General features: G+C 65.2%; 1 protein-coding gene across 1 annotated transcript in view; it reads right to left on the bottom strand.

Annotated features, from left to right (window-relative positions):
* PFKL (phosphofructokinase, liver type) overlaps positions 1-15,071 on the bottom strand; it is an 18,537-nt gene extending 3,466 nt beyond the window's left edge. Inside the window, exons 1-15 of the mRNA XM_006922553.3 lie at positions 14,978-15,071; positions 11,863-11,940; positions 9,333-9,522; positions 8,483-8,648; positions 7,985-8,029; positions 7,674-7,782; positions 6,962-7,057; positions 6,420-6,512; positions 4,705-4,830; positions 3,732-3,796; positions 3,356-3,419; positions 1,780-1,926; positions 1,379-1,449; positions 881-968; positions 454-606 (exon numbers count right to left, since the gene is read on the bottom strand). Coding sequence (XP_006922615.1) covers positions 454-606; positions 881-968; positions 1,379-1,449; positions 1,780-1,926; positions 3,356-3,419; positions 3,732-3,796; positions 4,705-4,830; positions 6,420-6,512; positions 6,962-7,057; positions 7,674-7,782; positions 7,985-8,029; positions 8,483-8,648; positions 9,333-9,522; positions 11,863-11,940; positions 14,978-15,049 — 1,563 coding nt within the window. The 5' untranslated portion in view covers positions 15,050-15,071. The remainder of the gene's footprint in view (positions 1-453; positions 607-880; positions 969-1,378; positions 1,450-1,779; positions 1,927-3,355; positions 3,420-3,731; positions 3,797-4,704; positions 4,831-6,419; positions 6,513-6,961; positions 7,058-7,673; positions 7,783-7,984; positions 8,030-8,482; positions 8,649-9,332; positions 9,523-11,862; positions 11,941-14,977) is intronic.
* Between the last annotated feature and the right edge of the window lie 2,108 nt (positions 15,072-17,179).

The raw sequence follows: 17,179 nt of genomic DNA, 5'->3' as shown, positions 1-17,179 counted from the left end.
GGCAAAGATGGGGCTGGGAGAGGCCTTGGGGGTGGAGAGCACAGTGAGGAGGGCCCCACGGAGCCCCCACTGGGGCCGCCTTGGGGATGGGGACCCCCATGGGAAGTCCGTGCCGAGGCGGACGGCTGGGACCACCTTAGGGCTCTCCTGGGCCCCCGCCCACCCTCTGCGACCCAGCCAGTGGCCTCAGTTCCCACAGCTCCACGTGTGGCCACTTCACTGGACAGAACCGTGGCCCGTTGTCCACAGTAGCACAGCGAAGTGGGCTCAGCCCTGTCCCTCATGCTCATGCCCAGTGACCCCGAGCCACACCCCTGCCGAGCATCCGTAAGGCCTCAGGGCAGCCAGGCAGGCCCCACGCCCCAACCCCCACGCCCCGCCTCCTGAGGTACACCATGCCACCCCATCCCTGCTGCATGCAGCCCGAGGGGGCGGCGAGGCCCTGGCACCTACCTCCATGGCGGCGTTGACGGCGGTGTCGGAGCCCAGGCTGAAGTCGGTGCCCGGCACGTTATTGCTGATGGTGGCTGGGACGACGCACATGACGATGCACAGCTCCTCGTAGCGGCCCCGCGCCTCCGCCAGCTGCAGCACCCCCTCGTAGGCCTGCGGGCGGGGCCTCAAGAGGCGGGGCTGCTGGGAGGGGAAGGCATGGCCCGCCCGGAGCTCTGCGGTCCCATGGGCCGGGCAGGAGGCCACCCACCGCCCAGACCCCTCCGCCCTCCCCACAAGCACCCGGTCGCCAGCTTCGCCGTGAGCTGCGAAACCCTCAGGAGAAGGTGAACCCCTCCCAACGCCAACGCCACTGTCCCAAGGGCACGCGGGGTCTCCAGAGGGGCCTGGGCAGAGGGTGCTGCTTTCAGGCCCCGCGTGGCCTCACCTCGAAGCCCCCGATGACCAGCAGGGCGTGGATGTTGTAGCTGCGTATGTTTTCCACGATGTTCTCCATGTAGCCCTTGGGCAGAGTCCTGCAGTGGGAGACAGTCGGACGAACACTCAGCGTCTGCACAGACTGAGGCCGGCAGGACACACGTCCACGCTGCACCTGACCGGCCCCCGACCTCAGGGCGCAGGCCCTATGGGGCTGCAATTCTTGGTTAGAGGCAGAACCAGAGGCTCGAGGCCCCGGGCGTGTGGGGTTTGCTGTGGGGGCATGGCCTGGCACCCACTCACCACCCTCGCCAGCCACTGGCCAGGTGACCGTGGGCGTGGGGCCGCAGAGCAGTCCTTCCCACCCAGGTGACCGCAGGCGAGCGCTCGGCCAGCAAGCCCCAGGCCGCAGGCTCCGGGGCTGGTTTCCCCTGGCGGCTCTTCGGCCGAGCCCGCAGCCTGCACCTTCAACCCAGCTGCCCGTGGCGGCCAGTGGCCTGCCGCTCACCGCTTGGTCCCCAGCATGGAGCCGCCGCGTCCCAGCCAGCCGGCCACATCGTGCCAGCTCACTTCTTGCACCTGCAAGGAGGAGACCCTGCTTAAGGGGGCCGGCCGAGGCCCCAGTCAACTCCTGAGGCACTGGCCCTGCGCTCAGGGACAGCATGCCCACAGGGAACATAGGCCGTGCCAGCAGTGACCACCCAGCCATAGGTCCAAACGAGCCTCAGGGCCTGGGCTGGGCACAGCTAGGGTAGACCCAGCGCCTCTCCCTCATTCTCTGACCCGTCTTCCTCATGAACTGGACTGACCGTCCCACGCTGGCACACTGGAGGCCCCGTGTGTCCGGGGGAAGCTGGGGGTGGGTTCTGAACAGCTGACGCCCCACGTGCCCCACCCCCGCACACCTACCTGACCCCTGGCCAGGCCCTCGAAGCCATCGTGCACCACGTACACGGTGTGGCCGTGCGAGATGCCGGTGCGCACGGCCGAGCGCACGGCCGCGTTCATGCCGGCCGCCGGGGCGCCCACGTTCAGGATGGCCAGGGAGAAGCCGGTCTTCGGGGAACGGGACAGAGACAGGCACGTGAACACAGGGCTGCAGGGCCACTGATGACGGAAGTCGGCGACAGCCAGCCTCCCATGCCAGCCCCACTCCCGGGAGTGACAAACCCCTCAGGACGCCACGAGCTCCTGGCAAAGAGTGGGCGGGTTGCGGGGCAGGCCCCACTCGGCGAAGGCGGGGTCCTGGCCACGGGCATTAGCGGGACTTGGTCCTTCGCAAGGCAGCAGGGCAGGTTCAGGCCAGCATCCAACGCTGCCTGGAAACCTCACAATCACCCCACACAAGCAGGCCAGCGGCCAGCACCCCAAAGCCCTTGGCAAGAGGTACAGACGCAGAGGGGCACTGCCAGGGAAAGCTTCTGGTGCCCACAGTGGGCGGGGTCCTGGCCACGGGCATTAGCGGGACTTGGTCCTTCGCAAGGCAGCAGGGCAGGTTCAGGCCAGCATCCAACGCTGCCTGGAAACCTCACAATCACCCTACACAAGCAGGCCAGCGGCCAGCACCCCAAAGCCCTTGGCAAGAGGTACAGACGCAGAGGGGCACTGCCAGGGAAAGCTTCTGGTGTCCATAGTAAGCAGCAGGAGACACTTCCAGGGTTAACTCAACCTGGCACAGCCAAAACACTCCCGCCTCTACCTGGAGTCAGTGTGCGGAGCCTCCCACACTGTCCTCGGAGCCGGCCGTCCCCAGTGCTCCTGGCCACTGTGGCCTGGGGCCTCACGAGCAGTGAGGCTTCAGATGCAACCCAGCCCTGCTGCCCCGAGGCAGTCACACCCCAGCGGGTCTCGGGAGCGGACATGCAGGCTGCTCTGCTGGCCAGGTACTGCCCGTGCCTCACTGGCTCCTGGGATCAAAAGGGGGCTGGGGAGATGGGCCATGAATGGTGACACTGCTTGGGTGACAACACGCAGGGGCCTCCTCGAAGGGGGAACAGCGTCAGCGACGCAGCCCAGGCACTGGCCGGCCCCGAGCCTCCGCCGCAAGGCGGCCTCCACTTTCCGCCGGCCACCCCCATGGCTGTGGCTCTGGGACCCCGCCGTCCAGCACTGTCTTGGCGGGACCCTTCCCTTGTCCCCTGGGGCTTCAGAAACGAGTCCTGCCGTCATGCTTATTTTGAAGACAGCCCTCAGGTTCTTAGCCACCTTGGGACAGTTCATGGGACGGTTCATAAACATCAGATCCCTTCACCCTTGAGTGAAATCGTGAGCCTGACTCTACGTCCCACACTGTTTGGTGAGCGAGCGGCCGCCATAACCTCCCGGCCCAGACGCGGGCTGCCTGGGACCTGCTGATCAGGTAGAAGCTGAGCCTCACCCTCAGTTCACGATGCAGAAGCCCCACAGCGGGCAGAGCCCGGCCCCCGGGCTGACCCCGGCCCCACAGCTGGCCCCGCAGGCCGAGGTAACCGCCTCACCACCTCACCTTCTCCTTGGAGAGCTTCTGGTGTGCGAGCAGCTTGTAAATGCTCCAGTTGTTCTCAAAGCTCCTGAAACAGAAGCCAGCCACGCGTCAGGGGCCCACGGCCAGGCCGCTCACATGACCCCAACGCCCTCACAGCTCAGCCAGCCCGCCCGGCTCGGCGGCTCCCGTCTGCCCCACGGCCAGCCTGTGGCCCGCCTCGGGGGCTGTGAGGCCCCGTTCCTCCTGCAGACTGCTTGGCCACTCACTCGCAGGAAGAGGGTGTCAGCAGAGTGCAGTCGCCACCTCTGCAGGTGTGTGTGTCCTGCGTGTTAAGGGCACGGCGGGGTGCCAGAGGCCTGGGAGTCTGCCGCGGACCCCGAGCCCGCGAGGCCCTCACCTGCCGCGGAGCTGGATGGCCTCGTCGAACCTCTTCTCATCCATGGCCTTCTGGACCTCCTTTGTCTTAAAGAACACAGAGCACAGACTTGGGGGGGGTCTGCAGCACACGCAGCCACCACCCGACGCGGCGAGCCTGTCTCAGACTGTGGGACAGCGGTCACTGCCAAGGCCAGCAACCAGGAGGGCTGGCTGAAGCTGAGCGGGGCCCACCTGGCCTGGCCGCCGGGCCTTCCCTGGCCACCCTCGCTCCTCCTCAGCCCCCGGAGCCCGATCGAGGCCCATCTGGCCCCTGGACCACAGCTGACGCCCAGCCCACCCAGAAGCACGGCCAGTGACGTCACAGCAGGAGATTCTTCCGAGAGAAGTGTCAGCGTGTCCACCCCTCGCCTGGCGCAGGGCCCCCCAAACCTGCGGATCAGGGCCAGCGTCCCCGTGCCCAGCCTCTCAGCCTCTGGGCCCTCACCCCCCACTCCTCCTTCCTGTGGCCCCTGCTCTGGCCACACCAAATGTCCCCACACCGTCTGCCAGAGGTCACCCAGCAGCTCTAGCCACCCACTCCTCCTCCCTCCCATCTTTGCCCCAGATGCTCCCCCTCCCCCGCCCCAGTATGCAAGCTGCGTCCACAGCCACTGGCTCTGGGAAGCTAAGTGACCTCAGCTTAGCTCCCACCACCTCTTTCAAGGCTCAGCCCACCCTGGGGACACGTTCACCCGCCACCTGGAGGGCTGCAGGCTTCAGATACCCTGAGGCCAGCTGGGGCATAGGGGGAGCAACGAACCCAGACGGCCAGGACAGGAGGTGGTGATGCACCTGCTGCCTGCTCCCCCAAACACAGGAGACGAGACTGGGGGGGGGATCTGCCCAGAGTGGGGGGACCTGCGAGCCTGGAGGGACCCGTGGTTCCGGCGCAGAGGGGAGAACCACAAAGGCCCCAGAGCACCGTCCTCAGGAGGCAGGGGCCACATACTCACCACCTGCACACACTCCATGAGGGGCAGCCGCACGGACTTGTTCCCGGACAGGCTGACCACGCAGGCCGGTGTGTCGGGCGTGGCCTCCAGCAGCGCCATCACCGCCTCCATGCCCATCTTGCTACTCTGAGCGGGAGGGGGAAGGGGCGGGGGTCAGGCCGGCTCAGCCCACCCCTCACCCTGCATGCACGCACGTGCACACACATGCACACACGTGCACACACGTGCACAGCATACACACTTGCTCGGCCCTCCTCTGCTGCCAGTAGGCTGGCCGCCACATCACATACCCAACGTCACTTTGCAAATGCACAAACCCTCAACTTTTGGAGCCCCGCCCCCACACACACACACAGGTCGAAGCTTCTAGATCAAGTGGCACCAGAAACAGCGACATAATATGATCGCGATTCACAACAGCCCATCCAGGCACCATGTCACGGGGCTTCGTGCAGCCCTGCCAGGATGGTGTGGCCCCAGGCTGCAGTGACACGACTTGCCCATGGTCACTCAGCCTGACACAGGAAGGGTGAGGGTTGGAAGTGGCTTCTGGGGTTATTTCTGCTATGACAAGGTTTCTCTATTGGGGCTCCTGTGTGTCACAGCTGTCCTGGTGGGACTCAGCCTGACACAGGAAGGGTGAGGGTTGGAAGCGGCTTCTGGGGTTCTTTCTGCTATGACAAGGTTTCTCTATCGGGCTTCTGTGTGTCACAGCTTTCCTGGTGTGTGTGCAAACGACAGACTGGGCCTGCTGGGCTGGGCCAGCTGAAACCTTTAGGAACTGCCCTCCTTGGACACAAATCACAAATGCAGGTCTTGGCACAGCCAGGGGGACAGACAGGCATGAAAGAAAGCAAGACCCGCGGCACCGTGCCCTGCTCAGTGAGGGACCGCAGACTGCCCCCTGCCCCCCGCTGCACCCCCTGCCCTCCGGCCGTCTGCACAGCCTGGGAGCGAAGCACCAGCTGCTCAGGTCTGTGTGTGGAACGGCCTTGGAGGGACGTTCCTGCCCCCTTGGGAGCACTGTGCTCATGAGGGAAGACGGGTCCCCTGAGCTGCGGCTCCTCCCCTATGACGGGACACACTGTGCGGGTGGGAGTCGTCCCGTGGGAACTGGACTCAGGGACCAGCGCGGAATGCTGCCTGCCACTCTGGCCGTGAGTTATAAACTGTCCTCAGTCTCTGACCCAGGGATCTCGTGTCTTCTGCCAGCGCCCACGAAACCGACAGGCCAGCCTGCTCTCCTGCAGGTCGGGGAGACCCCCGAGCCGCCCCAGCACCTCCCTGCTGCCCAGGCCTGGAGGACGGCTATTGCTTGTGCCCGATGCCCCAGGCCCCTCCCGAGGGCACCCGAGGCCTCGCCTAGGGTGCAGAGGCACCTGTGTCAGCAGCGTCCCCACTGCTCTGTGTGGGGCTGAGACCACACGCCGAGACCTCCCGGGAGAGGCTCAGAGCTGCACCGCAGCTGCGGGTCGCCGAGGGCCTGGGCACGTCACCTGGCCTCCTGCCAGCACAGTGGCCCAGGCAGTTTCAAACCCCACCCCCAGACTCTATAAGCTGAACCCAGCAGCAATCAGGATGACGATGGCACACTCAGGCCAGCATCCGACATGCCCCGCCAGCGCCTGGCTCCCCCGTGTAAGAGCCGTGGCACTCAGGCTGTGGGCCACACAGAGGCGCGCACGCTCGCCCACACGCACATGCCCAGCACCTACCAGGATGCGGTCGAACGCCGAGGGGGTGCCCCCCCGCTGCACGTGGCCCAGCACCGTCACGCGCGTGTCGAAGCCCAGTCTCTGTACCACCAGCTGCCCATCGGGAGAGAGCGAGGGGGTCCTTGCGTTTGTGCCCGGCCCCACTGTCCCGCCTCTCCACAGGCCCCCAGCCCTGGGCCTCGCCCCCCACGTCCTGCTTCAGGGATTCTGGAGTGTCAGCTCCCAGGCCCCCACAGAGCTAGCCCAGGGTGCACGCTCGTGGCATGTGTGTGGGTGTGCAGTTCCCAGGCGGGCCCGGCCATGCAGACGGTGGGGGGTCCCAACAGGTGTGGGGCACACCTTGGCCTCCGAGGCCGGGCTTCTCAGGGAGCCCCGGTGTGTGCACCCCACATCTGGCTGTCACTGGGGGTGAGGAAGCCCTCCAGGAGCCTCCTTCCCGTGGGGAGGGGGTCCCAGCAAGAGTACTTGGGGACTGAGATAAAGGGGAGTTCCCTGAGGCTCCACGCCCCCTCCCATGTCACCAGGCCTCCCCCCAAACTCACGTCCTTCACGTAGCTGGAGGAGATGGGCTTTCCGCTGCGGTCGATGGCGCCCTCAGCGATGATGATGATGTTCAGCCGGGACCCTCGGCTCCGGGTCTGGGTCACAGACGCCCACGCTCAGCTGCCCGCCCGATGCTGGCCTTGGACTCAGCCGCCACCCGCCAGCCCTCCCACAGCCTCCCTGGAACTGGGGGCTGGGATGGGGACAGAGGGACCCCAAGGGCCACAGTGGCAGAGCCAGTCCTGCCCGCAGCTAACCCGGGACAGGGCTTCCTGGACACCCTGAGCCCCTGGGGCTAATCCCCCACCCCGGGGGCCGAGGGCAGGTCAGAGGTGGCACCTAAGGGACCCACGTGGCGGCCCTGCATCAGTGGGGTGGGACCAGAGAGCACGCAGAACGCTCTCGGGGCTTTTAAAGTGCTATTCACGCCTTCGCTTCCCCAAGGACCTGGCACAGTGCGGGGTCCGCTCTGCCCCACAGCCCCGGGGCACCCCACAGCCCTGGGACTCCCCACAGCGCCTGTCTGCAGAGCCTCAGAGGAGAAAACAGGGTCAGAACGCTCCTTCCAGGCCTGGGTGCCGCCCCCGGGGGGGACGCCTGCAGACGCTGTCAAACCAGACTGAAGACGAGCATCTGGTCAGGGCTAGCCTCACAGCCCTGGGGACGCCGTCCCTGCACAGCGGGACCCCGGGGGAGGCCCTTCCCGCTCACCTCGCCCAGCCTCTCGCACATGAAGTTCTCCCAGCCGTCCTCGGGGGGCGCCTCCGGGATGAACAGCCAGTCGGCCCCTGAGGCCAGGGCGGACACCAGGGCCAGGTACCTGGAGGGGGCGGGACCACCTGCTCAGGGCCTGGGTCCCTCTGAGCCTCACCTTCCGCCCTCCCTGCTGCAGTGATGGCTCCCACACCCCAGGTTAGGTGAGCCTGCCGGGAGCCGGGTGCCATGGGGACACCACGCCCGGCTCCTGCTCCCCTGTAGCCCCGCCCCCGCCCCCCGCAGCCGAGCCCCTGTAGCCCCCTTACCCACAGTGCCGCCCCATCACCTCCAGCACGAAGGTCCTCTGGTGGCTGCAGACAGAACGGGCCGCAGGCGTCAGCCCCAAGCCTCCGCGAGCCCAGCCGCACGGCTCGGCCCCACGAGCCGGCGGAAGCAGCCCCCTGAGAGCCACAGGGGTGGTGCCACGCTGCCCACACCCACGGGGGTCCTGGCAACATGGTGGACACAGGAGCAGCAGAAGGGCAGGCAGTCCTCATTCTCAGGGCGGCCAAGTGACTGAGCGAAACATGGCCTCGGGCTCCTGACCAGCCCTCCGCCTGGTCTCCACTGACCTCTGCTCCTCGGGCTAAAGGCCGTTCGCCTTGCCCGGGCCTGGTCATCACTGGCCAGGGGTGCGAAGGCTGCCCTCCAGGACCCGCCATCACTGACCCGCAGATGGGCAGCCTCGCCCCTTGCCACAACGGGACGTCCAGCTTGCCGGCCTGCAGGCCTGGCAAAGCAGCAGGGCCGCGGGCCTCACTCACCTCTGGGCGGTGGTGGTGATGGCGTCGATGACCTCCATGATGCGGTGCAGGGCCGAGTCGGTGCCGATGGTCATGTCGGTGCCGCAGAAGTCATTGTCGATGGAGCCCACCAGCCCCGCGATGCTCAGGTGGGAGTAGGTCTGCGCCGTGCCCTCCGAGACCCTGCCTGAGGGGCAGAGGCTCAGGCCCACTGGCCACGCCCCAGCCCCGCCCCAGCCACGCCCCTGGCCTGCGCCCCGCCCCAGACCTGGGCCTGCGGAGGAGCTCCCAAGGGTAGGGGCGCAGCTGAGGCCCTGCTGCTAGGTGGAGACCGGCCGCCTGGACCAGGAGGCCTCCGTGGTGGTCTGAGGGAGCCACCATGCCCCTCATTTCCAGTCCCACCCAAGTGGCGCAGAACCCAAGGCCAAGGGGTCACTCTCCAACGTTCCAACTTTGTCTCAGGTGTTACCGAGTCTTAACTATTACGTTTCTTCAAACTGTGACAAAGTCTGTAACCCACACGCTCCGGGAATCGACTACAAACGAGACCAGTCCACACGGCGTGGAGGAGTCAGCCTAGGACTGCCGCCCACTGTGCCCGGGGGGCCCTGGCGCTGGGCCCGGAGGCGGGCGCTCATGATGGACCCCACGAGCAGCAAGCCCAGTATAGCCGCCCCAGGTGACCCCGACCCCAGGCTGGGCCAGGCCCACTGCTCCCACCAGCAACCATGCCGAGTCTCACCCGCCTCCCCTCGTCCCGCCTGTCCCCACCGCCCAGCGGCAGCAGGCAGGTGCTGTGGCCTTGCGCCCCCGCCCTCAGTTGGCCCCCCGCCCCAAACTGCTCCGTGCCGGGCTCCGGCCACTGCCCCACCTTCCTTCACCAGCTGCTCCAGCAAACTGCCCCACTCGCTACGGAAGATGTTGGCGCCCGTGAGGCTGCCGTCCCCACCGATGACACACAGGTTGGTGATGCCACGCTGGACCAGGTTGTAGGCCGCCTCCAGGCGTCCCTCCCGTGTGGTGAAGGCCTTGCAGCGGGCACTGCCGATGATGGTGCCGCCCTGTGCAGAGGACACCGGGGCCTTGGCCAACGAGGCAGCCGAGGGCCCTGCGGGGACACTGGAGGGACCAGCCCTGGGCAGGAGGGGACAGGTGGACCCGGCGGAACTGAGAAGCAGAGTCCAGCACCTCCCCCAGAGGCCTGGGCAGGTGACCCGCCTCCCTGGGCGTCTCTCCTCAAATGTGATAAGGAGGACATTCCACCCATCAGGCCCGGGGACCTCGTGATGGATGAGCAGGAGCTGCTGTCTCTCTCTCACACACACACACACACACACACACAAATGCACACTCACATGCTCGTACACACAAACTCGTATACACACACGTACTCACACGCCCATACACATACATACTCACACGCTCACACACACATACGCACTCACACATATACGTACACACACGCCCACATGCAAGAACGTCCATACACACAAACATACATGCGCACGCTCACACACACAAACACACATGCACATACACATGTGTGTACACATATGCATGCACACGCTCACACGCACATACATGCACACTCACATGCTCACACACACAAGCTCACGTACACACACAAACACACATACGCACGTACTCACACACCCGCACACATACACACACACTCACACACACGTACATGCACACTCACATGCTCATACACATACACACACAAACACATACACACACTTAGACACACTCAGACATGCAAACATACATACACATACACACATACTCAATGCTCACACACAAACATACACGCATACACTCACACATGCTCACGTGACATACACATACACACATACTCAATGCTCACACACATACACGCATACACTCACACATGCTCACGTCCAGACACATCCATACACACACTCACACAAACACAAATACATATACACACATATACACGTACTCACATGCCCACACACACATACACACATGCTCACACACACACTCACACATGCTCACGTATACGCATACATACCACACACATGCTCACATGCAAAAACATCCATATTAACAAACATGCATACACACACTCACACATACAAACATACAAACACACAAACATATACACACATACACATGCACACACTCACACGCTCACACATGCATGCACATGCTCACACAAACACACATGCACACATACATGTTCACACGTGCAAATACACATGCACACCCACACATGCATACACACACACTCACACACATGCATACACTCACACATGCTCACACACAAGCACATCCATACACGCATTCACACAAACACATACATACACACACTCACACACAGAAACATACACACACACACACACACACACACTCTGAAGGCACATACACGTGCCCTCTGGCTGGGCACCGACACAGGGAGCTCTGAGCTCCACGGGGACATGCCTGTGGCAGCTCGAGCCAATATCCATGCAGCCCCTCCCTGCTTTCCCGAGGACCCTGCCTGCAGCACACACCTGCCTGCCCACGGTGCTCCAGCCAGGCCCCAGTGAAGTGCCCTCCCCCTCCCCCGTGCTGCTCCTGGGACTTGCCAGGCGGGGCCCAAGGCTTAAACGGGCCAGCCCAGTGGCATCGCATCAAGGCAGAACCCAAGCCCTTCCTCATCTGCCCCCGTGGTGCCCCTCGAGGGGTGGGGGCTCCCAGTGGCTGTCCTGCCCCTCTGCTTGTCCACACTCACTGGACTGACCGGGAGCAGGGCGGCAGAGCTGCTCTACCCCCCAGGCCAGCAACATCTGTTCTGGGCAGGAAAGGTGGGCGGCCCCCTGGGGGTTGGCCATGCCTGGACGAGACCTGCACCAAGACTCCGGGCACTGGGGTCCAGGCCAGCCTGCCCCCTGCTCCCGCTGACCCATTCGTGGCTCATGATGATGACTAGCCACTTGAATAAGCTGGGTGTCAGCGGCAGCCTGGGGTGAACAGGTGACAGGTGCCCACACCACCATCCCAGCTCCATGGTAAGAAAAGGATCTCCCCAGAGAGACGTGGTTCAAAGACCCCCGCTCCCATCAAGGTGGCCCCGCTCAGGAAGCGGGAGGGAGACCCCGGCCTTGGTCACTGGGAGGCTCAGAGCAGCAATGAAGTGGAAGCCGGGTCAGGAGCGGAGAGGCCACTCGGACGCTGTGCCACGTCTTTCCCAAGTGTCCTCTCTTCCCTTACAGCCTTAACTGGACCGGAGAGTGGACCTGTCGGGGGCCATCACAACTCCACGACCCCATGACAGCCAGATGACACGGCAGCCTGGAGCCGGGCCCATGTGTCTGTGTCTGCATCCGTGTGCGCCTGTATCTCCGTCTTGTGCGCACACACGCGTGCTCACAGGCAGGAAGGGACCACCGCGGCCTTACCAGCTGGATGATGTTGGAGACGCTGAGCCAGTTGGCGGGCTTGATGTTCTCGCCTCCTTCCACGAGGCCCTCGTAGCCCTGGAACCAAGGAGCACGGGCATGAGACGCGCCCACGGCAGCTGGACAGCACCGCGTCTGCGCCCAGGCACTGGGGACCTGGCCAAGACCCCATCTGGCAGAAAGCAGGCCCCCCACCCCAGGGCCTCGGGCGATGAAGCTGGGGTCAGCCGGTGGTCACGGACTGTCCAAGGAGAGGCCAGGATGCCCAGCTGGACCTTCCAGAACACCTGTGCAAGGCTGGCGAGACTGTTTGTTACTGAATGTAACTCACATGGCAAAGTGCTCCTGTCACAGGTGGCCACTTGCTGAGTGTTCGAAAGCATGCCCAGGTCACTGGACCCGGACCACGAACAGAAACCCAGCTCTCAGCAGCCCTCTGCCCCACGGGGCCGTCCCCTCCCCGGGAACCCGCTTAGACGCAGAAATGGCAGCTCAGTGTCTGCTCGTTGCCCTTCACCCGGCCTGGTGTCTGCGAGGTCCCAGGTCACGTGTGCAGCTGGGTCTGGGCTACTGCTGTGCCACAGTCCACTGTGCACCCCCCTCCCCAGTTCATGATCCTCCACTGACGACACACGCGTGGGAGGTCTCCAGTTTGGGGCCATCAGAAACAGGGGGGCTGAGAAGGCGCATGCGGTTCCTGAGTGCTGGGGGTGTGAGTGGCCATCGGTGCCATGGCCACGTGGCCCAGCTTCCGGGTGCTCCAGCCCACGGCGCCGGGCTGCGCCGGTCCTCGTCCCAGGGGACACGTGTCGGCCCCTGCAGGTGGCTGTATCTTGAATCCCCTGATGACCACATGCTGCTTCCCTATGACATAAGTCACCAGTGGTCTGGACTGCGTCTGTGAGAAGCACCTGGTCAGGTGTCCTGACTGTTCCATCACGTGGCCACCCTTCCCTGGGTAAGGACAGGGGCGTTTTATGACTGGTGGTGGCACCGCCTTGCCCCTCCGTGTAGCCCTCCGTCCTCTGGTGAAGCAGGGGATGAGCCACGGCTTCCGCCTGGGCATCTACTCCCCCGCCTCCTCCCCTCGGGCTGTCCCCAGCCTCCTCCTTCTGTCGCCCAGGCCTGTGGCCCCTGGAGGTGGGTGGGGCAAGCGCTCCCACCCCTGGGGTGGAGGGCAGTGAGGCCCAGGGAGGACGGTTCCGGCTCAGGGCATGGCAGGTCCCTGCAGCCCACCCGCCAGGCCAGGCGGGAGGAGCAGGCGCCACCCTGCAGGGACTAGAACGCGGAGGTTCTCGGGGTCCCAGGAGGGCTGAGGCCCCAGTCTGGGGACCACGGAGCTCCCTTCAACAACTTACACCAGGCCGTGTCCCTCCCCCTTCCTGGTCTGGTCAAGAATTTGGCCACGAGGACACGAGCCTGCCTGACCGCCACCATCACTGCACAGAAAAGCAGGAAAATAGCCTGCAAACCACAGCAGGCACTGCCCGGAGCGGGCAGCTGTAAAATGGCCGACCTCAGGCTGTGGAAAGCTAGGAGCGGGCACAGAGCCCAGGCACGGTGCCCGCCTGGCCCCTGCCCTACTGCAGGCCCCAGGGCCCCTGACCCGGCTGGTCAGCAGCTCGAGTCAGCCTCACAGACACGACTCTCCTCTCCTAGCCTTGGAACCTTCTAGAACGTCTCTGCCCACGTTGCGTCACCTCTCCCCACTCACCCCTTTGCCCTCCTCCGTCCTAGGCCAGGCCCCCAGGCGGGCCCAGGACTGGCCAGGCGGGCGCCCCGCTGGCACGCTCCCCGTGCCGGCCGAGCCCTCAGGTCCAGTTCGGGCTCCTGGGGGAATGGACACTGTTCCTTCCCAGTCGGCTAAGAAAAGTGCTCGATGCACACCGAGGTTTCAGCTCCTGTGCCCTAGACGAGGACCGGGCATACCCGCCCCACGGAAGAAGAAACGGGGGGTCGGAGGCGTCACATCTGGACTCCCTCACATCTGGACTCCCTCACATCTGGACTCCCTCACATCTGGACTCCCTCAGGCAGGCCTCGGACCCACCCGCCCTGTCTGGAGGCCCTTGAACACTCCCTGGAGACTCTCACCCTGTCCTCCAGAAGGTTCTAGAGCAGCATCAGGGCGTGGGCCCACCCTGCCCTTCAACTGTGAGACCTGCCCCCAGGACCCCTGGGGCTCGGCTGAGGGTCAGAGCCCCGGGAGGGGCCGACAAACTGCTGCTCCGTGTTCCTGCAGCCAAGGCCTGGGTGTGGCCAGCCGGACCTGGGGCCAGGGCAAGGGACAGGGACAGCCCACGGGAGAGGAGGGGCACACTGGGGAGGGCGGAGAGGCTGAGGTTCGCTACTTTCTGCCTCAAACGTGAAAACAAAGTAACAGCAGCCAGAAACCAGAAGACAGAGGAGGAATCCCACGTGGTGTGTGCATGAGTGTGTGTGCGCGAGTGTGTGCGTGCAAGTGTGCGCGCGCGTGCGTGTGTGTGAGTGAGTGTGTGTGCGCACGCGTGTGTGAGTGTGTGTACGCGAGTGTGTGTGCGTGCACGAGAGTGTGCGCCCGTGCGTGTGTGTGCGCGTGTGCGAGTGTGCGCGCGCGTGCGTGTGCGTGTGTGTGTGTGCGTGTGCGCGTGCGCACGCGCTGTCTCTGCGCGTCAACCCCAAGTGTGACACGGGGATTTGGGGGTTGGGCGAGGCAAAGGGGGCACGAGCTTGGCCAGAACAAATACAACATCACTGTCGCCGCAGGAGGCTGTTGGCGGTTGTTAGTGGGAGATTCGCGCAGCGGGGCTGGGGGCTGGTGGTTGGAGGGAGACTGGGTGTGGGCTGAGGTCCCAGGCCCCAGAGGATGGTGGCAGCTTCACGCCCTCTTATCTCCCTAGGGACATGGCCTACCCCCTCAGGGACCCAGGCGGGGGCGGGCCCCTCAGCCACACCCCAGCGCAGGGGCCCAGCTCCCTCCCAGCCCATCACTGTCCTGCCTCCGCGTCACCCTCCCCTCCGTCTGGGCCTCAGGTTGAACAGCAACCAGTGACCACTTCCGGATGGGGCCGGTGTCCCCTCCCTCCAGCACCACGCCCCCGGCCCGGCCCGCACCCACCAAGGCCGCCCGCCTCACCTCGTAGATGAGGAAGACCTTGGCCCCCACGTAGATGCCCATGCGTGTCACGGCCCTGACGGCGGCGTTCATACCTGCAGGGGAGACGCACGGAGGTTGGGCCTGGGACCCCCGATTCAGGGGCACCGAGCCAGCGGGGAGGCCTGGCCCCAGGTCACAGGGCGAGCCCAGTCATTTCAGCTTCTGCACGTTTGGAAATCAGCTGTCCTGGGAGAGATGCCGCCGGCCCGACTCGACCTGAGTGTGGGGACCAGGCACGGGCGACCGTCCCCCTGTTCGGCCTCGTCTGCTCCGAGAACCTGCCCTCTGCGGACTCCGCTGTGCTCCAGGCCCCGACCCGGGCAGCAGCTCAGGGGGCACCCTGTGCCCAGTGTGCACTGGCCCTGCGACCACGAGCCCCTGCCCACGTCCCTGAGGGCACAGCCCCTAGGGCCTGAGGCGTCCACTTCCTGGAAAGAGGGACATTCGTGGGGCCAGAGGGCCAGCAGGTCAGCGTGCTCCCAGCCCGGGGGAGCCTCGGCCCTTCCCTCTCGGTCGTTCAGAGACCCACAGGGGGCAAAGGTGTCCATCCCAGGTCTCCTCCACGAGGTGTGACCTGAGCGAAGCCCTCACGGATGGCCCCAAGAGTCGCGGAGTACCGGCGGTGGTCCCGGGGGGAGCGGTCCCCTGCCATCCTCTCAGGGTACAATGGGGCCTCGCCCGAGACCGGGCTCCCTACAGCCAGGCGGCCAGGGCTGCAGCCGCCACGGGCCTGGAGGATGCCAGGTCAGGTCCCTCAGTCAGTGGTCTTGGTGTGGGCACCCTGGCAGGCCCAGCCCCCACAGTGACCCCAAACCTTCTTTCCCGAGAGTCCATGCCACGAAAGACACTGTGGTTCAGTATAAAAACAGGCGGGACACCCCATGTCCTCAGAGAGGAAGACTGACAGCCACAGCCACCGGCCAGCGTCCTGTCCTCTGAAACCGGGTCCAGGGCCAAATCAGACCTGTGCTGGGTCTCCCCAAGGACCCTGCTGCGCCCGCCCGGCCAAGGGCACACGCGTACATCCTGTGGCGTGTCAAACTTTCAGAAGCCTTCTCCCTGTGGCCAGTGCGAGCCCAGTGTGGCCGCAGCCCCGGAAGCCTCCCCAGACCCGAGCTGGTGGAGGTGGGCAGTGCCATCTGCGCGGGCGTCCTGCAGGAGCACCAGCGACCTTCACAGCACGCGCGGTCCACGTGGTGAGCCCAGTGTGAGGATTTATGACCCCTCCCCTGCTTACACATGGCTTCCCCGGTCCCAACCTGGAAGGCAGGCCCCAGGGGGAGAGAGCAGGTCTCAGAGGACGCATGGAGGCCGCACAGCCTCGGGAAGACCCCATGGGCAGGCACCCACAAGAGCAGGTGGGCGGTGGCACCAGCCCTGCTCCACAGATGAGAAGCCCAGGTCCCAGAGCGAGGGCAGAGACCCGCCGGGGCCCCAGCAGATGAGAGCACCCCGACTCCTCCTCAGGCACAGTGAGCCGCCCTGCCCGCAGCCGAGACTCCAGCTGCCCAATGGCCAGGGGCTCCCAGCGCGGGGCCACCCAGACATGAGGGCGGGCAGAGCGCAGAGGCCAGTGGGACCCGAGCTGGTCACACTTGTGGCTCCCATGCCGGACTTAGCCAGAGCACCCCATTTCTAAAGGATTCGTGAGTCTCATGCCCCTCAAATGCAGGAACTGAGACTTCGAAGACTAAAGTTAGGGGCAGGAGCCCTAGAGCACCCCACACCCAGGAACCTGGATCTGGAGCCTGAGCTCGGGGCGTGGCCTGCAGGCTCCCCGCCCCCCAGCCCATGGTGGGGGGAGGGGAGAGGAGACCAGACAGCAGCAGAGCTCCCTGCCCCCCTCGTGCCCCACCCTGCCGGCCGTCCTGGCAGAGGCGTTGGAGGCCTCCCTGGCCTCAGCCAGCCCAGGAGGGTCCTCTCGGGTGTCCCCCTGTTGAAGCTGCGCTCACCGGTGAGGCCGCTTTGGGCCCACGGCAGGCTCAAGGTCCAAGCCCCACCTCTGGCAGGCAGAGGGAGGCTAGCAGCTGGGGACAGAATAGGGGAGAGGGTGCATGGGGGGAAGGGGAGGGCAGTGGCGGGGGGACCCTGCCCTCCCACCCCCACCGACAGTTCCTCGGTCAACCCTGACTGCGGCCGCGGCCACCTCACTAGCCAGCCTGGTGGGTCGAGTCGAGGGAC

The sequence above is a fragment of the Pteropus alecto genome, unplaced genomic scaffold (genome assembly GCF_000325575.1).
Source record: "Pteropus alecto unplaced genomic scaffold, ASM32557v1 scaffold339, whole genome shotgun sequence".
In the NCBI taxonomy this organism is placed as follows: Eukaryota; Metazoa; Chordata; class Mammalia; order Chiroptera; family Pteropodidae; genus Pteropus; species Pteropus alecto.
The sequence above is the reverse complement of the archived record's forward strand: the minus strand, read 5'-3'. Positions and strand labels throughout refer to the sequence as shown.